This window comes from Scomber japonicus, chromosome 14 (genome assembly GCF_027409825.1).
Source record: "Scomber japonicus isolate fScoJap1 chromosome 14, fScoJap1.pri, whole genome shotgun sequence".
NCBI classification, from domain to species: domain Eukaryota; kingdom Metazoa; phylum Chordata; class Actinopteri; order Scombriformes; family Scombridae; genus Scomber; species Scomber japonicus.
The window spans coordinates 21220875-21245249 of record NC_070591.1 but is presented as its reverse complement, the minus strand read 5'-3'; the positions used below and the strand labels follow the sequence as shown (position 1 = coordinate 21245249).

The 24375-nt window shown below is 37.9% G+C and overlaps 1 protein-coding gene across 2 annotated transcripts in view; it reads right to left on the bottom strand.

Moving 5' to 3' along the window:
* LOC128373367 (neurexin-1a) overlaps window positions 1-23846 on the bottom strand; it is a 257924-nt gene extending 234078 nt beyond the window's left edge. Inside the window, exons 1-5 of one of the 2 annotated variants that reach the window (XM_053333666.1) lie at window positions 23135-23846; window positions 4426-4443; window positions 2515-2544; window positions 1731-1742; window positions 1233-1280 (exon numbers count right to left, since the gene is read on the bottom strand). In XM_053333666.1, coding sequence (XP_053189641.1) covers window positions 1233-1280; window positions 1731-1742; window positions 2515-2544; window positions 4426-4443; window positions 23135-23846 — 820 coding nt within the window. The remainder of the gene's footprint in view (window positions 1-1232; window positions 1281-1730; window positions 1743-2514; window positions 2545-4425; window positions 4444-23134) is intronic. The other variant, XM_053333665.1, reaches the window with a different exon arrangement.
* Between the last annotated feature and the right edge of the window lie 529 nt (window positions 23847-24375).

The window sequence follows — 24375 nt, the reverse complement described above, 5'->3', positions numbered from 1 at the left end:
TTAGTGTAATAAAAACCTGTGGGCGTATATGAAGCCATGTACTGTATGCTACAACCACCTACACACACTTGTCACAGACTATATAATTTTAGCCTTGTGTCCTTGTATATAAAGTATTTACACAAATGCATAATGAGACATGGATATATTTCATGCGGCAAAATGCTGTGACAGTTGGAAAATTGGCAGTTGAATTTACATTAAGTGTTGCACAGAGTAGTGATTTATGGGATTTTTTCAACATAATTGGGTCACTTATAACAAGTCAGGTACTCGAAGGATTTTAGGAAACCTTCTAGCTGCAAAAAAATAATAGTTGTTGAATCACCTACAGTAATAACTTTTCTCATTTGAAGTCAAAAATGCAATATGGAATTACATTTGCTGTATGTCACAATGTTAAAACTGTTGTCTTCAAATCCTCATGTGAATCTCCTTCAGAATGTATCAGGACAAACCTTCAAATGAAGCCACTGATAAGCTGTGAAGGTTTTATTCTTATAGTGTTATAGGGATATCTCTGGGAGGGTGCATGTAAAGCCAATGTGTATGCATCAATGTATAGAACCATAAGCAACTACTAGACTATAGAAATGACACTTACCTTAGAACACAGACAATTACAAATCCCACACATACACTTATATAAACATAACTGATCATGAGAAATCATTTAATTGTGTGTGTTTGTGTGTGTGTGTGTGTGTTAGTGAGAAACACGTGGTACTAAATGTTTTATGTACATATATCAAAGAAGCTAGCAGCTGGATATCTGAAATTAGAATAGCTGCAATTCTGCTTCACACTAAAGAAAGCAAAGTCCTACACTTTACATCCACAGCACAGTTTGGAGACTTACCTGTTCAGATGATGCTTCACAAGTATGATAACAGATAGTATTCAACATGATACAATAGTTTCTATTTGATGTTAAGAACAAAAAAAGGTTGTAAAACTGCTTTAGAATTTGCAAAGCTAGTAGAGCTAATAACATAGTATATGTCAAAGCAACAAGAGCAAGCAAATCAATTAATGTTTTTTTTCAGAATGTAGGTAGAACACCTGAACATCATAATCTTACAAATGTTAAAAGTATCCTGAATTATTCTACTATCTATTTGCTAAACTACACAAGTTGACAGTTAAGTTTCCCACACCTCAGCAAGCTAAGGATGACTTGCTACATTTTTTGCTTTGCTTGATCAACCAACTTGAAAGAATCAAAGTTTTACCTTGAATGCTCAGTAGGGACCTTAGATGCCAAGTTTTCCCTCTCTGCCCTGAGGAGGAGAGTCAAATGGCAAAGATCAGAAGTCCACTTACCCCACAGGGAGCAGAGGTGAGGATCACAGCCAGGATGGGAGGCCCACAACATTATGATCAAGCCTCACCCATAACCCCGAACCAATTATTTATCAAAAAGAGTGTAGTTACCCCTGGATGATGGTGTTGTACTGGAAATAGGACAGAAGCTATTGTGTTCATATGCCCATGTGAGTCTCATATATGATTCCCATGCATCAAGCAGAAAATAAACAGGTGTCACAGCTTAAATGTGTGAATGCAAAGCAAAAGCAGCACCTACCTTGAAAAGTTTTCAATAATAGTTGAGAAAGTTTTTTGTTTTTTTTAAATGCCAATGACTTTATATACTTATTCAGGATGAGTATATAATGCCACAAACATTGCTGTAATCGTTTCATGAATTCAGATAATTAAAATGGTTGTACCTTTACTTTTACCTATGAGTTTTGATGAAATGTTCCATGAAGAAAGCAGATTCCAGACAAAAAGAGAGGACAAAAGGAGAGGAGACCACCAATAAGTGTCATGGTCAAGTTGGAAAAAGGACAGAGGATAGGAGGAGAAAGAGGCTTGATGGCAACATATATGTGCAAATATAAGAGAGGAAATGTGTGACTGTAAATGGGACGAACAAAAGAAAGTAGAAAGAGAAGAGCGATACTTCACATTCCTGCTGTGCTGCATGATAAGGATATGCAGTAGCCACACAAATGAAAAAATGAAGGTAGAAAGGTAGAACCCATCTGTGCAGACGCTCGCAACATGCGTTAAATTGGCGAGGACATATGAAGTTTATTATATAAATTCAGTGAGCTATTTTCTACCACCATGCATTATACCCTAGAAATGCTAATGTGAATGTCCCTTTATTTTAACCATATTATCATAAACATCTGGATGTACAGTAGATGTGAATAATTAAAAAGAAAAAAAAATGTAGGGAAATGACACAGCTACCCCCAAGAGTGGGGAATAGAAAGCCAAATGAGCCTGAAAAAGGGGTCATATGCAAAAGAAAGAAAGAAAAAAAAAAGTGCACTTGGAGAATGAAAATCAACTAGGTCATTCAAAAAGAGTGAAATGACAGCCCATATCTGAAGCTTCAAGCCTGAGCATTGCACAAGAGTTGGAGACGCACACATTTCTGAGCATTAATGGGAGCAGGAGGGAGAATGGAGGAATGACGGGAAAACGGAACAGAGATCATACCTTGGTCGCCCATCATCAGGTGTGCCGGACCTTAAAGGAAAACAAGAGCACAGTCAGCAGAGAACAAGGGATCATGGGAAGCTGTGTGACACTGACAAGCAGGCATCTTTTTCAGAGTAGATGTCTGTGTTGACTTGAGTGCTGGGTTATATAGGGAAGAGTGGGACGGAAAGAAAGAGGAGGGTGCACAGACAAGGTTACCATGATGAGCATTCAGTCAACCAAAGCAGGTTGTAATGCATCATCAGTCACTTACTAGGAATCATTCAGAAATATAAAGTTCAAGCTGAATTTTTTTACCGAGATAAGAAGTGCAAATAATATCATCCCACCTAACTGTGAAGTAGCAAATCCCTGTGCAAATATAGCTGAATACGGTTTTACCTCATCCTTTACCAAATGCAACCTACCCACAGAACATTTGAATTGTACTTCAGACAGTCATAAAGGTATAAAAAGTATATGACTTGAACTGGCAATTGCACCATTTTGAGTACAAATTGCTTCAACACTTTATTTGGATTTTCATTCAATTGACACAGTTTAATAAATATGCACATGAATGACTCATATCAATACATAAACTGAGAATACTACTGGATTGGATAGGCTGGTAGCTCCATCTCTCATCTCAAGTCAAGTAGCATTCAGGTGATGATATTTTTAGTGATGCAATTTAACCCCAGCACTTAAACCTAGAAGTGCTGGTAGTTATTCGTTTGATATTAACAAATCTGACAGCTAGGTAGCTATCGTCATATGAAGAGGCTTTAATTTAGCAGCCAGCTAATATAACTGAGGGCTCTCTGTTAATTCTTCTATCTGCCACAGTAAACTGTCTGTGTTTGAACATATGAGAGTATTCAGCTACAGATGGACAATGATTCATTTTGTCTCCATGGAATTCTTCAACCTTCAATAGCACTGTGTCAAGAGTCTCACTAGAAATGGTTAAGAGCTCTGCGTCAGTACTTTCCCAACCAGGCATTACTCATATTTCAACCACATAAAAAATGCATACCTCCTAAATTGTTGCCTATCACCAAGCATCAGCTTATGATAGCAATCACAATGACTAAATAGCAACACAATGCAGTACATCATGTTGGCTAGTAAAAATATTTCAGTGTTCTTAGTAATGAATATTGGGCTCTGATTCAACTGATCAGTATCATGATTTATTTTAATTAACTTAATTAATACTTATGAATAAACAGTCGTGGTTCTGTTTTGCTCCATTTACTGTGTCGTGTGGTTTGTGCAATCTAAAAAATGATGGTTGTGTTTTAGGGAACACTCCTTAAAGATTTGTTTTATTACAGTGTTTCTCACCAAAGACTTTCAAGACACATTTATAATTTAGACTCTATTTCCTGCTGTTTTTGTTATTGAGGCCATCAAACTTCTTACTGTTTTACACCTGATATATTGGCAAATGCAATTATGGGTTGGTAGAAAAGAAAACCAGCAGGATTTTGAGGCCTTTGGGACCACCACTGGGCCAATAAACAAACAAAGTGTTGAATCATGGGTTATATATATTTACATAGCTAAATCTATGACTTTCATAACTGAACAAAATACACAATTTAGGTATATCTTGTTCAGCATATACACACATAATTATTGAAATGTGACAGAAGTGATGTATCCCATATCCAAGAACAATTTAACTGATGAAAAATTATATATGCTTGTTTTTTGGCTTTTCGAAAAATGAACATAAATGCCCAATATTACAAGAACAATCAAAACCTGATTAATAAGACTTACCACTTCAATACTACCAACACCATTGCCCGACATTAAAAAAATGTGCTTACATTTGTTTGACGAGCCTCGCCCATGAAAATATGTAGACATACACAATTTTGCAAGAATGGAAACCAGTGATTGCAGTAAAATACCCACCTTCGGTATAGTTGTCTTCTGGAAGCACTGACAGGCAAAGAGAAAGAGAGGAAGACATTCATTAAGCAGCATGCAGACTAATACTGGCCGTTGCATGTCGTCTCCATGCAAGGCATTAAACATCACATGCAAGTGACCTATTGTAACCCCCTACAGAGGAAATGCTGGTTTATGCATAGGCCTTTCCTGTCTTTGACTCGCACACTGACCTGGAATACAGGACAGAGTTGTAACTGAATGAGCTTGGCCCTTCTGAATATTTGATATAACCTTGAAGAATTAAATTCTCCCAAACAATCCTTGGCTGGTGGCAGAAAGAAAACCAACATTGATGTTAGAAGATTGAAGTACCAGTATTGATTATGAGCCATGAGCTGCTGAGGGGCTATAAAGCAACATCTTCTTGAGGCTTGAGGCTGGTTCATCATGTTGTGCTAAGCTCATCAAATCTTGCATTTATTTGAAGTTTGTTTGTTTGTTTTTTTTTAGCATGATAGACTTTTGGTATCGACAACTATATAATTAAGAAGACTCAATGGAATTTCTGAGCTGTTTCTTTCTTTCTTTTATCTCTCTCTCTCTTTTTTTTTTTTTAGTAAAGCTGTTCTACACTGCCTATGGTGAAATGCACAGCAAAAGAAAATAACCTACATAAATAGAGTTGGCTGTTGTAAAGCAGTGCCTCTAAGGTTTCAGAATGAGCAGTGGGGGTCTAGTGTTACTGGAAATCTATTCAGGTGATTTTGTCACAGTACTGAAAGCAATAACCAGTGAGCCGCTATTGGCAATGCAAAAAGGAGATTGCCAACAAAATGAAATTAGCCTTAACACTACTTTTGGCAATCAAAGTGAGGTTTGTGGAGGTGAGAAAAACTGCCATGTGAAATATGTCACTCGACTAAAAGGGGACTGAGAGAAGAATTACATGTTGGTAATAGCAAACAGGTGTGGCAAACATCATGCTACCAGTGGGAAAAGAAATTGATTTGACAAAAAATGATGTGACTGGAAACGTGCAAAACAATGAAATGGGTGTGTAGAGCCCATAACCTGCCTATGAAAAGAACAAAAATAGTCAGTCAGTCATTGCATATATGTGTGTATATACGGAGGCTATATGTACACACAGTATATTGGTATGTAAGAACAAACTGAATATTAGTCTTTTATTATTTCAAATTATAAGTTCAACTTATCACTGCAACAATAATGAACTGAAATCATGAAGACACTAGCATGCAATGTCTTAAGATCCTGAAATCAATTCAGTTATTGTAACCATGCGGTCAGACTGGCATCAAAGCCTAATTTCCACTACAAAACAAATTCCTACCTCTTTAAAATGGTTTCTTGCCCAGATTCAAGCGATTATTTGACCAATAAACTTACCATCACCACTGGTTCCCCTTCCAAATCAGACACCATGCACAAAACCAATCCAAATCATCATTTTGTGAACAAATTACAAGACAATGAAACAGTTCCCTGCGTCAGCTAGCATGACAAGTTAACATGACCAATTTTACTTCAATTTTGTGAATTTTGGTTTGCAGACATTTTTAAATAGTGGTCGATCACACATGACCAATTACAGTAGTGCCTCATTTATCTAGGACCTTCAGGAATGGAGAATATTTGGGAAATGTAATGTTTTACATTTTTGAAAAAAAATCATTAAAATTGACAACACAAATGCATATCCATGTATCATGTGGATCACATTCCTAATTTCCAAGGTTTGGATATCTAGATAAATGAGATTCTATTGTGAAAGAGAATAGAAAGTGCACTTTGTTCACAAAAAGTCGCTTGATGATGAGAAGCACGCTGCTGAGAAAGCATTCTGACAAAGCAAAGCATGAAGCTGGTAGCTGCAAAGTGACCACATGAGAAGAGAAAAGTAAATAAATGAAGACCATCTACTTATGTCAAGACCCCAAAGACTGACTTAGACATTTTACCACAGTAATTAATAATCATCTCAGTAGTATTCATTGCACTGCATTTAAATGAAGGACCTGTTTAAGAGCACTATTTTGATATTTTTAGATTGTGTATTATGGTTATTGTAAAATTAGCATTGGATTAAAGTGATTCCCTTCCTCTAATTACAAGTCATAAAAAAAAAAAAAATCAAATCTGATTTAAAGGTACAATGCTTTTTTATCCTGATATGTAAAGAAAGCTTGAGAGGCATGCAGTATATAACTATAACTATCCTTTTATTAAATAACATAATCTTAACAATGAGAGATCAACACACACCTTAAATCCTTACATGGGGGAATTAGATGTACAGTAGACACAAAAGCAATTTCCTAATTCTGAAAGATCCAGTATATAAAAAAAATAATAAATGAGCTGTACTACAACCATTTCTGAAAACTGTGTCCTGTGGTGTAAGTAATTCTTGATCCAAGTTCTGCCATCTTTAGTGGCCACAACTGAGGTTTTATTTGGTAATATTCAGAAGAAAAGAAGCTTTCCTCTAACAGCAGTATCACCTGACAGGGACCATTAAAACAAGCTCCCTATCACATACACACACACACTTTCTTTCACAAATGTACCCAGCTGGTTACATCCTAATCCAAAAACGTAAATCCATTTAATCCCTTTGACAAAGTGATCCCAGTGCTATTGTGCTGGTAACACTACACCAAAATGCACTTAACTGTCTATCAGACAATCTGCATCTCTGATGATCCTGTGTTGCTGATTGTGGTTGAACAGCAGCACATGGAAAAACAAATCAAAAAATGAAAAAATAAATGTATATATATATATTTTTTTTTGCTTCCTGCAGACATGATGCTTCACTACAACCTCAATCCCCACATCATCTTCGACTGTGAGGTCAGCACTGTGACAACTGAGTCATGCCAAAGTGACAGTCAGTGGAAAGACAAACTACCATCATTCAATCCACCATTATACACCATGCTCCCTACCATCCGCCAGCTTGACAAAATGTCATTAAGACATCCATGTCTGTCCTGCAATGTGTCTGAACTCTGTTGGGTGATGAAACATGGGCAGAGCAGGGAAGTGTACTAAGGGTGACATTATACTTCACATAAAAGAACATGTCAAATCCACTAGACACAACATCCAGCAATAGATACTATTCATTTTCCATCTTCCATTTGACACTCTTAGAACATCCTGTCTGCCTGAATCAAATTTTGGCCATCTCTTAATGTTATGAGTATTACAATGCTTTAGGTTTATTGAATTCTATGTCTCTATTATTGTTTAAGCTGGATTTATCAATTTACAAATTTTGAAGTATATATTTTAAAACCTTAGCAATCACTCCCTTTATGTGAACAAGCTTGAAAGTGACACATCCAAAATTAGTATATGCTTATTGACCCTGAACACTTCAGGAGGGAGGCTGTAACCTCTTCCTTCCTAGGCCTCTGGCTCAGGGTCCTGCTCAAAAATGACATACCCAACACAAACATAGTATATCTCTGTAACTACAAGGTCTATATATGAATAATATTGGTATTATAATAAAGGTAACACTTGTGATATACATGTAGAGGTGAAAGCATCAGCATATTACTGGGTCAGACTAAATGAAGATTGAACACAGCATAAATTAAATATTTAATTTTCACTTTTAGAGTGAATAACACCTTCTGAATTATGCTCTCAGGCTTAAGACAGACGGGAGCTAAGACTGTCTGTTTCAGACAGAGGCTGAACTGAGAGGGTGTGTTAAAAGCCAGTGTAAGATAAATAAGGATTGTTTTGTTTTTTCACTGTGAATCATGCAAAGATACTCTAGTGGAGTCCCAGCATTAAAATGTAGAACTGGAAATAAGCATAACAAGTCGCATTTAATATTTTATATGTTGATTCAGAATATAAAGAAAACAAAACCTCTGTATTAAAAAGGATTTGCTTTCTGCTTTGCAAACATCTCTGTAATACAATTGACAGGGAATGTGTAACATTTCTTATGTTTATTTCTCAAACACATCTGTAGTAAAAAGTGGAACAATTAACATTTTGAACAGTCTTGTCAAGAAAGCAAGAAAAGTTTGTATAAGTTAATAACCTGGTTACGACCAATTGAGGTGCCCCTCCCAATGGACAACAGAAGAAGAACCGAAGAAGAATCTAAGAACCGTCCTTCTCCACATCACTTTCTAAAGTGGGAGCTTCAATTTAGAGAATGAGTGCTTGACTAATGCAGTTGTCACTGGCAATGTAGCATTTATTTTGAGGAGTGTTGTCAGCTATGGGAAGACTATGTCCACATCATTCTCTTTAACACACATACTGTAAGCAAAGCAACACTGCTGATAAGGAGAGCATAGGAAGAGTGGAGCATCCTTAAATTCAGTGACAATACTGTCTTCCTCCATGCCATTGCACTGGCAAACATCCTTGACAGATTAGGCAGCGCTATTATTTGTCAAGCCTTTCCAGTTCCTTGAGGTGGTAAAGGCACTGACATACACTACAACTACACTAGTAAGGTATTTTTCACTCCTACCAAGGAACATGTTCTCACTCCTCACTATTTGTTTCTGTTAGCAGGATTACCCAACAGGTTCTCTCCTTGATTTCATGACAGGATACATTTTGAAAAAACGTTTTGACATGCCAAAGCAGAGGTTTAAGTTACACTGGGCATCCCTCTAATTGCTAATGACTAATGGAAACGTACTTTATCTCATTCCTTGCTTCCCCTAATAGCATTTTGCAGATCCATTTGTATCATCTTCAATTTTCTGGCTCTTCTTGGCATTCCATAATCACTAGGGGTAACCCAGTGCTAATCTCCCTCCCTACAAATGCAAGTTAATCCAAGCTAAAGGGTTGTAAACACTATCTGAATGAAGAATACTCTAATGACATCCTCAAAAGATTTTACTATACCACAAGGTTGATTGTGCCAAATATTTAGTACCTGGCTAAGTATTGATATAGCCAGCTACCTACAATCAATTTAGCATATTGTTTAGCAAGTTATAGAGTTTTGGACAGGCCTACATATTGTAGTTTACTTCAAAATGCATCCATAATAAAACCTACTCCATACACTTTTTTAAATGTGAAAAAGAATTGCTGTATGACCTACCTCACAAATTCTCATAGTATCAAGGTTACAGCTCAGACAGCACTGACTGTGAGTAGTACTATATCAAGATCAACTGAATGGAATAATATCAACTACAACAGCTACAGCATGTTTTTAAGGCTTTATTGTCCTAAAGGTCAGCCAAGGATGCATTGATATTTACCATAACAGCCAGTTAACTCCACTGTAAGGGCATCTTCTAGGGCACAGTATCTCATGTTCTCAACTGGAAGGACTTCACTCATAGGGCACACCATTACATCCTTTTCATTTAAAGGGCTTATTGTGTTTTCTCGCTTTTGGGCATCCTTTGGGGGACACTATCACACTTTCTTTCACTGAAAGGGCACCCGTGAGGACACCTCATTACAGACTGTCACATATAGAGGCCCTCTATAGGGCATTTCATTCTGATTTACCCATAACTAGGCAACAGAAGGTATGTTTTCACTTTTTTGCAGGCACCTTAGAGAGTATTTTACCCAACTGTTGGGTCACTTTAGAGGGCATTTTGTAGTTGTTGTTTTAAGAGAGTGTAATTGTGTGTATAATGTAGCAGGTCTTAAACAAATGGCTTCATTTTGTTTTGGCGAGCTGTGTATTCTAAAGATAAAACTTTTAAAGTCAGACTTTAACTTAAACTTAAAAGGTCTGACATTTTAAAATGCATGTGTTATTTTGTGCATCCAAAATGGACCTTTTTTTTTTGGTCAGTGGACTGGTCAGTTAGAAGGTGCAAGGTATCACTCAAACAAGGGCACATTGTATAATAATGTATTGTTCAATATCTGTGTAATTAAATGGAGAGATGTGATATGTTAAATAAAGTTCAATATTATGAATTGTTAAGCATACTGACACTTCATAATGAAAGCAGTTCAATTCAATTTTAAATAGCCTCAAACTGAAGCAGTTTATCATGCCAGTGTTGCTTTGAAAAAGTAGGTCAGCTAAAACTAAGTTTCATTGTGGAAAAACTGAAACCATCATTGCCTATGTTATATTGAGAGTATTAAAAATGCTGCAGAGAAGTTTACAGGTTGACAGCTGTTACTGAAAGTAAGAGGTAACTGCTTGAAAATGTGTTTCATATTGTATGATTGACAAATAATACATTAAAATAACTTTCCACTAATTTATTGACACACACTATTTCAATTGGGGATCTTTTATCATACCACTGTAGTTATGAGTGCGTGGGTATTGCAGCTTATTGCAAAATCTAATATTTTGGTGGAAAACTAATTAAATACAATGTCAATATTTTTGTGACTTGCCAGATACATTCATTGATATTTCCTTATTATGTTGACCAACGTATTCCAGGCAGTATTCTACATTTGCTGCTGCAAAGTATATAAATAAATATAATTTTTGCTATTTGTTGCTATCTGTACTTTTTGGACTTTCCAGAAAATGATTTAAAAACTGCTCTACATTGTCTCCCCTTACAAACACACACACACACATACATAATTTTCCTTTTTTGTGCAGCATTAATCAGAGATATAATGTCACCACCACACATGCAATAACAAAGAAGACCAGAAGCTACTGAGTTCATTGTCAGCCCCTTAGACAGTTGGAGCTTTGAAAAATAGTAGCAGGAAGGCTGCTTTACAATCCCCTGTCACAGAGGTGCTGTAAGGGGAAATGTAAAAGCCTCACAGCAAAGGTCAGAGCTACCAGAGGATTGATTTGTTGTTAAATTGCAATTTGGACCAAATCAAGAGTAATGAGTATAAGTGAGGGCCCATCTCTTAGTACCACAGCCTAAACCTAATGCATCTATCTACCAGTGAAGTGTTAGTGGTATTACACAACTCACCATCTCCCTCATTATCCTCCTCAAGCAACAGTGAGAGGAGAGAGAGGAAACGGGCAGAGTGGCCAGCCAGGCTGATGGAAATGGATAGCTCCCACAGCTGTATCTAAAGTGCACAATCTCTGCTCTCACCAGCTGAGTCGGTCAACAGTGCCACATGTATACTATTATAACAATACACTTTTCACATCGCCTTTTCATGAGATCACCCTGTTTGTTCCTCAAAATATCCATCCATCCATCTTCTTCCGCTTATCCGGGGTCGGGTCGCGGGGGCAGCAGCCTAAGCAGGGACTAACAGTCAAACACATATCTGACCTCGGCTGCTATAGCAACACTATCAGAGTGCCTCCTGTTTTCCCCAAAAGGAGCAGACACACTGCTTACCACTATCTCAAAGGGGGACAGTGTCTACCCCTATCATTTGGTGAGGCCTTGCTATGACCGCAAAGCCAAATTTTGACCCAGTGCATATTAATGATGGAAAATTCCCTACAAAACTCCAGTTGCCTTTACTCCATTCAGGGAAAACAGTCAAACACATATCTGACCTCGGCTGCTATAGCAACACTATCAGAGTGCCTCCTGTTTTCCCCAAAAGGAGCAGACACACTGCTTACCACTATCTCAAAGGGGGACAGTGTCCAACCCTATCATTTGGTGAGGCCTTGCTATGACCGCAAAGCCTAGTTTGACCGAGTGCATATTAATGATGGAAAATTCCCTAACACTGTTGACATTCAGTTCCTCAAAATATCCATCCATCCATCTTCTTCCGCTTATCCGGGGTCGGGTCGCGGGGGCAGCAGCCTAAGCAGGGAAGCCCAGACTTCCCTCTCCCCAGTCACTTCGTCCAGCTCTTCCCGGGGGACCCTGAGGCATTCCCAGGCCATCCGAGAGACATAGTCTCTCCAGCGTGTCCTGGGTCTTCCTCGGGGTCTGCTACCGGTGGGACGTGCCCTGAACACCTCACCAGGGAGGCGTCCGGGAGGCATCCTGATTAGATGCCCGAACCACCTCATCTGGCTCCTCTTGATGCGGAGGAGCAGCGGGTCTACTCCGAGCTCCCTCCGGATAACTGAGCTTCTCACCCTATCTCTAAGGGAGAGCCCAGCCACCCTACGGAGGAAGCTCATTTCGGCCGCTTGTACCCGCGATCTTGTTCTTTCGGTCACTACCCAAAGCTCATGACCATAGGTGAGGGTAGGAACGAAGATCGACTGGTAAATCGAGAGCTTCGCCTTTCGGCTCAGCTCTCTCTTCACCACGACGGATCCGTGCAGAGTCCGCATTACTGCAGACGCCGCATCGATCCGCCTGTCGATCTCCCGCTCCATCCTTCCCTCACTCGTGAACAAGACCCCGAGGTACTTGAACTCCTCCACTTGAGGCAGAATCTCGCCCCCGACCCGAAGAGTGCACTCCACCCTTTTCCAGTTGAAGACCATGGCCTCTGATTTGGAGGTGCTGATTCTCATCCCGGCTGCTTCACACTCGGCTGCGAACCGATCCAGTGAGAGTTGGAGGTCACGGTCTGATGAAGCCAACAGGACCACATCATCCGCAAAAAGCAGTGACCCAATCCTGAGGTCACCAAACCGGACCCCCTCCACACCCTGGCTGCGCCTAGAAATCCTGTCCATAAAAATTATGAACAGGATCAGTGACAAAGGGCAGCCCTGGCGGAGTCCAACCCTCACTGGAAACAAGTCCGACTTATTGTCGGCAATGCGGACCAAGCTCTGACACCGGTCATACAGGGAACGGACGGCCCTTATCAGGGGGTCCGATATCCTCAAAATAGGATAGTGTCAAATAACTCTAAGAGAGTTGCTGCTGAAAACTAGCATATAAATAATGTGTCCTGGTGGCTGAGGTGAGCCAACAATCTATCATATCACAATAAGTACTAATATAGGTGTAACCACAAAAATGGGATACACCAACTATCTATGGTTTAAATATGATTAATTGAATACATTCTAACAGTTATTCATCAACATCAAGGTTCTCAGGACAGATGCCATGTGAACAATAGTACCAATCCAGACATTTCCAAAGAGACAGACCACACAGAGTGGATTTTGCAGAGCAGATGTGCTGAAGACCTCACCATTCTTTCACATCTTGTGGGTTAGAATGATCCAACGGGATAATCAGAGCAGCTTATAAAGTAGTTCTAATAACCTTAATCCCAGGATTGACAATATCTAGGATAGTATTACAGATGTGGAGTAAATCTTTTGGCCATGCAGTAGCTGTTTAACACTTGAGTATAAGGCCTGGCAGAAGAATTAAGAAATCAATTTGTAAGTATGGGCTCAGCTTATTTGTAAGATTTTCTAATAGATCTCACAGCTTCATGTTTAAGCAATATGCGCCAATACTCAGCAAACACCTTTTCTACTGTAGCTAAATGTGCTTAGCAGTTGCTTAAGGAAACTGTGGTTGTGGTTCTCACAGTTGATGTGTGACAAATCCCTATCTGAGGAGCAGCTCTCCTGCTAAAGTTTTAAAAAAATTAATAAAGCACAATGAGCATTAAATAAAGCTCAGCTGTAGTATTAACACTAAGCTACATTCCTTTCTATTATACATCACACAAAGACAGGACAGTCAAAAGAGGTCCCTGGTAAAAATGCAATGATATATGGCAAATAAATCTGCTTTGACTGTAGCACTGTTTTAATCATTATTTCAAAGATTTCAAGATGTAAAGATAGGGTAAATATATACTGTGAAATCGTCTTATTTGTAGATAAGGAACAGGTAATCCCTCAAAATTTGCCACATAACCCAGACAACACTATAGTCATGTTTATTTGTACAGTTCTTACTCATTGTTACAGTCACAAAGAGCTTCAAAGTCATGCAAACTATTCATAAAGACTGATTTGTCTTTGCTTTATCATTGGCATGACAGCTTTCACATTTTGACAGTGCACTTCCTACTTTTTTTTTTTTAGTGTTTCAGACTACTCTCATGTAGGATGACACTCAACCAGCAGCATCAAAGGTAACGTACGTTCAAAGTGAAAATATCTACCACCTGGAATATAAAGAGGTAAATGTTCGCCTCTAAACAGCTTTATTCTGTGTCGCTTCAACGTTCATCCAGCAAAAAGTCAGATATTGGATGACAGACCCCATCTAGCGCCTGTGGTAATTATGAGCCACAGAAGTGACACAGTTCAGATGACGTCTATTTAAGTTGACAAATATCCATATTCATAGGTGGTGGTTTGAGTGGCTGGTTAGAGCCTAACTTGCAAAAAAGTGGACTTTGCAGCAGAACACTGTTTGCTTTCCATTTCCAACCATGAGTCAGGACTGCTATTTTGCTTTTTGAAGTAACTACAATTGCTGTGGTGTTTACCTGTTGCCATGATGACAACGGTTGCCTAACGTTAAGGAAGTTGTAATTTTAATCCATCAAGTGATTATTTTAACCTAAAAACTTTAACCAATTGTTTTTTATGCCAAACCTAACCAGACCTTAACCACAAGACAGTCACATCATAAAACATCATTATTTTAATGTTGACCTGCTATTAATTGTGGATAGAGGTGCCTGATTAGAAACCAGGTCGTTCTGGAGTTCAAACAACCTCTGTGGCTATTTAACTTTAAAGACTTGTTGGTTTATCTCTGCTGTGGGACCAATCCCATTAAAGGAGGAGTTTGGTGTCAAAGAATTTCACAAACACCCTTTGACAGTCGGGAGCAGTTGTATTTAAACAAGGCAAAAATCCTCTGGGAAAATCCCTCTAATCTTTTGATCCCAATATCTGTCTTTGGACTCAGAGACAGCAGCGCACTATTAATCTGCTTTTGTCTGAGTGAAGCTGCAGGAGGCTTCTAGACAGAATGACACTTTCAGAGATACAGTGAGGTCACATGGTTTTGCGCTCATACAATGACAGACATGCCTAAAAGGGAGCGCTTGTTCAAATCTCCCTATAGTTCTCAGAGCAGTTCATATATATGAACACAAGGAACACTTAAAATTAGATGTCATTCACATGAAAGCATCCATACAAATCAGCTCAAATTTATAGCGCTAGGTTTGAGATGTCAAACACAAGAAAATAAGTGAATTTAATAAACTGATGTAGTAGCTACTTAATTCATGTTACATATGTGTTAACAGTGTGCAGGAGCATTTTTGTTGTTTTTATTAGAAATTGATTAAAATTCAAAGACCTAATTGCTTTAATGTCTTAATATTTCCAGTGCTCAATGTATACCTAACTTTCACAGTGCCAGGAAACACAATATCATGATCAGACACAAGATATTTTTCAGTACAAATAGCTTTGGAACTTTTTATTCATTCAATACATATTCTTGTACCTTTAACTAATTTTAAGTAAGATTTCTTCTTCAGTGTGGTTGCTGTTATAGTCCAATATCCAATATAACCCAGCCTACTTTTTCACTCTGTTGTTGCTCTTACTGTGTGAAGTTGAAATGGCCCTGGGGAAACAATTTGGAACAAAATGTGCAGGTCTTGAGGCATAGAGCCTGAGCCTCAACCAAACTGAAATTTCACTTTGAATTGATCTGATTCCCCATATAGAAACAAACACACAGTTCAGATGCTGCACAGTCTTACAGTGCCTCACTAAATGTCCTGCACGACATCAGCTGTTGGATACTTGATGCCACTACGGTCCTGCAGTAGTCAGGATTGCCAAATTCTATCATGATTGCATTATAATAACATTTTGCAATAACAATGCATAAAATGACTATGTGTACTTTAAAGGTGTTCCTTATAGTGACAAATAATCACCTGACCAGCAGCTGTTTTCAACAAAATGATTAACCTGATGCGCCAGATGGTGTGTTCCACAGAACCATCTGATAATCATCCATGGGAACGGTTTGGAAAAGGGCAGGCACTTTCAAAAAAATACTTGCCAGGAGATTGGCTGAACCATCTGTCTATCACCTTCTTATCTTGCGATGCAGCTGGATTAAGAATGCCGATTGGTCTGAACCACCAGTGGTTTGGACACAAGCACATAACTTTAATCCTGACAAGATGGATTCTCATATGATTTCATGATGTCAAGATATTACGAATCCAGTTGCAATGTAAGGTAACCATATGATACCTGCCCATCATCAAACACTAGACTGTGTTCAGTAGCTAGCTGGTGAACATAGTCAAGGATTAGCTGCTTAAGAGCCATATTTTTTTTCCTGTTTTCCCTGGGGAGCTCAATCAGGCTAAGCAAAGTAGAAAAAACGTATTACATTGGAGCCCCAGTAAAAGCCAAAAATTGCACCAATTCACTGGGCAAGAAGTGCACTTTATGACTGACTGAATGAAAACGTAGACTGTAGACTATCATGAAAAAAATGCCCCTCAATCCAGTCCCAGTATTCAATTTGCAAGTATTTCACACATTTTACCTTCCACATACCAAGTGCTATCAGCTGTGACAGATGATGAAAACATTACCTCTGTCAAAGTCATCACATTTAAAAGTGTGGGTGAAGGACAGTCAGACAGTCAAACAACCACTATTGAGACATTCAACATATATTACATTAAACATAAAGAAAAATGTCATATAATCACATAATATCTAGATATAAAATGTGATTCTACTCCTCCACTAAGAGGCAGTGACTGTAACAGTTCTTATCAGATGCCCCATTTGCTTAATTAAGTAGATTGTTGAAATATTTACATTGTGATAAAAAACTAACATTTGCGATTCCTCAATTAATAAATGATGTCTCAGTCATAACAGGAAACCTTAAATACTAGTAATAAGAAATCAAATTGTCTTGTTCATTCCTTCATATCGCAGTCAGGAAGAAATCTATTGCAATGGAGCTCTGAAAAAGATGATGATTTTGACAAATGTGAAAATAGGTGTGACATGATTTAATTTACTGTACGCTACTGTCTTACTTGGTACCCTATCATCTTGCAGTAGCAGCTTAATCAAGTGGCTTAAGTTATCTGACTGTCTGCGCTGCAATGAGTGATGTCAGTTTCAGGAAGCTATGCTCAGCTAAAATCATAAAAAAAATTAGTAAAATGCAATCACATTTATTTATTTACTGTATTCCAGTCAATGTTAAAGAGTTATCCTGCGAATTACATAATGCACAACATGACAAAATGCTGGACAGTCTTAGTTGGGGTCTGCCCTACTTTTTTACATGGACTGATTTATGTTTAGCTAATGTACAATAAAATAAACAACATCATTCCATTTATCAGGATAAGATATGGAGCTATGCAATGCATCTATGTTATTTCTCTAATGAGAAACAAGAGGACAGATTCTGGGAACTTAGTGGCCATAGAACAGTGCATTTGAATAATTGTTTTAACCGATCAAAAGGATTTATGTGTGTGTGTGTGTACATGTGTGTATCTGTGTGCACGGTGCAATGTGCAAGCTTGTGGTTGGGCAGGGGAGAGTTGACAGGTCTGGTGGCAAAGCCTGTAATCCTTTCATCTGATCAAAGTAATACAACAGCTTTTAAATGATTTAATGGATAGGTACATTTTAAACTTCAATGTACTTTAGGGTTGAATCACTGTATGAGCATTAGGTAAACTAACAGAGGGTCTGTCTGTTGCTAATGTACGTTGTATCTGCCAAGCTAGATTTCTACAGTTTTTACAGTTAAATTTGGTTTCTACTGTTGAATACATATTTCTGATTGACAGAGATTAGACCTTTTATTTGTGAATATCCTGGCTAGCACACTAGCTTTAATCACTATGTTAAATGAATGTTCTGGTTTTCCATGCTCAGAAATGTGTTGCTGTTATTGCTTGTCTCCTCTGCACAGCTCAGAAAGGTGAGAAAACAAGCAGCGATACCACATTACCTGAGGGTGGAGGAAACAAAAAGTACCTTCTAGAATGCTGAATTAGCAGCAAAGATACTGTTTGGTGGATGCTTTCATCCAAAGTGACTCAAGGTACCTTGAGTTCATACAATTTCAGCATAGATGACTCTAGTGGGAATTGAATGTGGCTTTGCAATGTTGGTGCCACACTGAAATGAGCTATGAAAAACTACTAATCTTTCTTCATTGCAGCTAGTGTTACCAAGTTGTATATGGTCTGGTGCCAAATACAATGGCTCTAGCTGACAAAAACACACAATATAGTTGATGGAAACAGTTCTGCATAGACTCATTTTTGACATATGTCAAGGAATATAATTGTTAACTCAGAGCAGTTGTTTTTTTCTGTTGGTAGGCATGGAGAATCAGGTTGGGGGCTTTTTCCTTTTTTATAGGCACATAAACAGAAAGGATGTGATTTTCCAAGGCCAAACATTCCCAATTTTGCATTTAAACTGGTATTTTTCCATTCTTTATGTAAGAATGTTTTTCATCTCTTTTGTAAATGTCTAGCTCCGCTCTGTAGTCCAGCTCAATTTAAATCTGTACTAATCAATGTATTATATTGAAAATTGATAAGATGACTACAAATAATACAAGAGAGGATGCTCATAGTCATGAACACAGAAATGCTCAGCTCATTGTTTTGGCTGCATGGCCTGCAACTTTAATGTCTTGTTACAGTGCAGCTACTCTGATCAACCAAGCTACTGTATCCACACACTACCTGCTCATATAGAAATGAATACAAGGACACATATAATTTGTCTAAGTGTACAACAACATGTGGAACTCATGTTTTGCTTAAGTAAGTCAGCCAGAGCAGAAGCATGACTGCAAAACCTTTTCTATCACACATTGTGCTTTGCATGTGTGGAGTGATGACACAAGACAGCTCTCAGAAGTTATTATATTCACAAGATTAAACAACAGAAACCTCAAAGACAAACAAGCAATATGTCAGTTACATCCAGGGAGTTTTACTATTAGGCACTTAGTAACATGTCGTTTTTCTTCTGTGGTTTGAAATTGTAATTCAGGCAAGATATGAATATAATAAGAGAGCAGATGGACAACTATGAATATAGACTTATATGTTGAGTTTCAGATGCTGCTCTCTTCCTGGATGTTCTGTCACCCACCATCATCAAACTCCCAAAATGAATTCTCCGTTCAGGAAAACTCCTAAATTTGGAAAAACCGACTGTCACTGCCACTGCAGCAGAGTTCAAATGAACACTGTAATATTCAGGGCTTCAAATCTAATCTTTCTATGTATATGATTTATTTACCTGAACAGGAGTAGGCACGTACCTACCACAATGCTGAAAACAAAATCGACTTCATCAAACTTCAAGTAACTAAGCTAGTCCAGGAGAGAATAACACTCCTCTATATAAGTACATACTGTATGAGCACACTACAAGGAAGGTGATTAGACCATAAATTGAAACATTAATATTAAGCTCCGTGGTTATAATGGGTCTGGTAACCAGCGCCATGGTATATTCATTACACTGACCTCTTTAAACAATAAATGCTCACCCTTCATGCAGCACAAGGATGATATCTTTTACATCATTCATCGTAAAGATGCAATGATAAAACTAATTAATTCTTTCATGGCCATGAAACTATTAACATCAGCAGCTACCCTGGTGTGAAAATTTGGATCTATTCCTGTAATTTCTTGACTAATGAGACATACTCACTCACAAGAAATACAGAAGATGTATGGAAGAAAAAACTACAGATTTCAAAGCAGTATCTCATTTAGAACCACCCGTGAACATAACCCTGACACTGAAATATCTAATCTGAAGTGTTTATATGCTATCATAGTATTAAGGGGACTGTTAGTTGTACATTTTTTTTTTAAATGTGATGCAATTGCCAATGGACTTCATAGTTTAAGTAATTTATGTCTATATCATAACTTAGTGAATTGGTGTGTTCTATTCTTGAGTGACAGCAGCATCAATTTGATCATAACTGATTGAACTAAATTACTTTGCCATTAATTACTATCTAATGACCTTATACTCTGGAAGACTATAACCCAACTCCACTCAGGGAAATAACATTAGAGGAGAAAAAGACAACTTGTTTTGCTTTAACTTACTGACAGTGTAATGGTTATAGAATAATGACATCATCACCATTTACATTGGTTCTCTATAAACCTCACTTGCACTATGCAGTTCTATGAAAACAGAAAATAAGGCTTGATTCACACCACAAAGGAAGTGCTTCAACCATTGCTCAACTAAAGAGGAAGAGGCTAGTGCTTAGTTTTACCTGGTAGCCATCCTCAGTTACTGTATGTCTCATAATCATTTGTTGGGTGGACAATCTATTTTTGTTGCCTAATTGCTATATGATAAATGTGGGATACTGCACAAGCAAAAGGACACACTACTGTGTATGCTACATTTTAGTTGCAGAGAGGAAGAAAGCCCTTTAGAAATGAGTAAGCTAAGCTGCCAGCCCTACATCCACAGAATACTCAATCAGTATCCACTTAGGTTGGCTGTCAGGTTCATCTAATTTTTCACATAGAAATCAACGGACAGAAAATGTTATCTCCATCTCCGCTATTCAGTTTCTATCATTTTGTAAAAACATAAACATGCCACCAACCCAATTCACTTTTATTAACACATGGTGAATGATTTCTATCTGCTATTATGTCTCCATTAGAGACTAAATGAACAATCAAACTCACACTTTTCTCCTTATGTTTTCTTCTAATACACTATTTCTTTCACCTAGTAGTTTGTGTAAAAACAATAATGATATTCAAACTGTTTGTTTTTTTCTAAGCAATGCACATCATTACAATAGCTTGTGCCTGCTCCCACTTTAAGTTGACCTTTGGAAATAAATCCATGGAAAAAAGACAGAACACTAAGTTATACTTAATAATTATAGCAATACACATGAAAATGAATATTCTTAATGCCCAGAATATTTATTATGGATGTTATTTGGCTCTTATCCTATAAATATTTGGTCAAAAACAATAACTTGAATCCTTATAGATATTTTAATGCATTATCATCAGCAAATGCTTTATTATGCACTCATAAAAAAACATCAGCAATTACTACTACAGCTTTCCTGAGATGAGCCTTTCATCAGTGGCCTACATTTTACATATCAGGAAAAAAAAAAAAGATTGTTGCCTTTAGAGAAGTCGACATGAATTGCGATTTACAAGGTTCAAACCAGAGTCTTCTACATAAGTTGTGACAATTTGCTTGTTTAAATCACTACTCCTCTAAACTGGGATATGCATAACCTTTAATAATATTTTGATTAGAGAATGTAGGCAAGTTTGCACCTAAAGAGTTTAAAAAGAGCATAATTATACCATCTGAGTGGTGTGTGCATGTACTGTATATTTACTGATCTAGGCTTATTTTGGGTGCTTTTTACTGATATGCAGCAATTAAAATAATTAAAGGTGTATTTACATCAATTGCTTAAAGTCTGTTAATGAACAACTGCAAACTCAATGTGTCAGTCAGTGCATATGATCTGTGTTCACTTATGTTGAGTTAACACCGTCAAGAAAACATGAATACAGTATAGTAGAAAATGAAAGATCATTAGTGGTATTTCATATTTTCCTCAGTATCTAATGGCAATCAGATGGGAATATCTGATGCTGCAGTAGCAAGTTATCTAATGCTGGCCTAATGAGCTTATTGTTAATAAAATATGTATGTGCTTGAACAAAGATACAGTATAGATGCTTTTGGAATGAAATGTAAATAATTATATCTAGCCAGTGTGTTAAATAAGCTCATAAATCCAGCAGTATTTTTGATAAAGTGGAAGAAGATAATTAAAACAACACATACACACTCACACACCTCCCCCATCGACACTCGGCCTGACCAACAAACCCGCTCCTCCCCACCACAGCAGAAACTGCCAACCTGTAGGAAGCACTGCACTGAATAAACTGAATACTGATACATTTCCATTACAAGCAATGCTACGGATGATACCCAAAAGAGATCCTGATATTATCATCACAATATTGGTCGAGGACAGAGTAATATTATTCTTCCTACCTCACAAGAACCATGTCGTCTTTGTGTATTGATTAGCCTGGTCTCTAGCTCTGGCTTTTTCTTCTCCTGTGTTTTTTTAATGTGTATAGGATTATTAAATAAATTAGGGACACAGTTTTTGAAGATGCTCTTCCTTGCTTTGTCATGCTTCGGTTGACATTCATAATCTGAAACTAAAAGTTCTCAGTGTCCAGATGATATTTTTTTTATACTAGAAAATAATCCAATATGATTATAATAGATTTCTGTGTGATTTCACTAAGAAACCATTTCTTCGCCTACTTCAAGTATGCATTATTGTTATTTCAACACTGCTATTACTGGAAACTGTCACAAAAATCTCAGCTGTTGCCAGTTGCAAATGTTTTTTTTATGCTTCTGACTATACTGTATGACATCACTGATATCATTCATGTTTACTCCATCTGTTTGGTAGATGATTACTCCTGTTCTTGCATTTGAGGTAAACCATTGGAGATATTTCATAGGTCAACCAATCCCCATGGACCTCTTTGATAAGAATGGAAGACACCTTTGGGGATGTAGAACACCTGCATGTTTTGCTAATGAGGCCTTGCAGGAGATTCACTCCTTACAAACAACTGTATTGCAGATCAATGGCACACGTCACAGATCTAAAACAAACATATGGCTTTAGCCAAATAGAGGAAGGGAAATCATTACTTTACGACTGATGATGACAGTAATTGCCATAATGTATTTGTATGCATAAATATCTGTGCATGTAGTGGCTGACTGAAAAGGCTACAGAGGAGGTGTTGTACCAACTGTATGGTTTAAACTGAATCCATGTCTTACCTTCACTGCAGTCCTTCCCTTGGAAGCCCGTCTGAGAACAGTCACATGTTGGTTCATTGTTAATTAAACTGCAGACTCCTCCATTTAAGCATATGTTGGCTGTACCACAGAGGTCCTGTAAGACCCCTTCACTGTCGATCATTACAGACTCCGTGTTGTTGACCTTTACATCTGTTATCCATCCAGTGAAAGTCAGCTGATCCTTGATTGCAGGTGATGTCAATCGTAACGCTTCAGACCGTAATTCCGGTGGTATTCCACCAACAAACATTTGGCTGAAAACAGTCATATCCCGTCTTTTTGACTTCACTTCAACCCATTTTATCTCATTGTCCACCATAAGGGTTGTGTTCTTAAAGTTTCTCCTTATTGTAACTGCGTGCCATTGGCTGTCGTTGACAGCTGTGTCAGACAGGACAGTTGCAGGCTCGGCACAGAAGATTGAGAAACGAAGGCTTAGTTTACCACCCACTAAGAGAAGTTCTAAAAAGTCACAAAATCCCTCGTCGTCAAAGTAAACTAGCAGCCCATGGGAACTCTTTGTTTTCATATTGAAACTCATTTCACTTTCACAACATGCATTCCACACTGGAAATCTTGCCCACTGCCCCTCAGCACCTGTAAATTCTAGACAAGTGCCTATTTCTACATAGCAACAAATGAGCAGCCCAACCCATAAGATATGGGCACCATGTGGCTTTTGTAAAATCATTGTGAAATCACAAATTCTGCGTAGGTACTTATAAGGCTAAATTTATTTGTAAGAACCTTTGCAAGAAGTATGTTGGGTTGAGTGTGAGAGAGTAGACTTGCATATAACTGACTGTCTACATGGGTGTACAGATGTAAACTGATTCATTGTAAGACAAAAGGTTAAATGCTATAATATATTTGCATAGCAATAAACTTGGCCAACACTTATTTCCTGGAGCAAATATCATTATCTCAAGCTGTCCAGGCCACTGGCCAAACCTCTCACTGTCGACACCAAAATAGTTTGAACTGTTTAAAGGTCCTCTCTGCCATGGCTATGTACGGCAAAGTGACAGTGATTCAAATATCCATTGGGCACACTCGGTCTAATTCATGTAATTATGGAACAGTCCCTTCTGGTGCCAGTTAGAGTGTGCACGGTTTCACTTGAGTTGAAATGGCAGCTTTAATCTTCATGTTCATGCCAGAATTCTTTGGCGGGTATCTGGAAGCCTTGCTCAGGGCTTTTCACCCTGCATCCTCTGTAG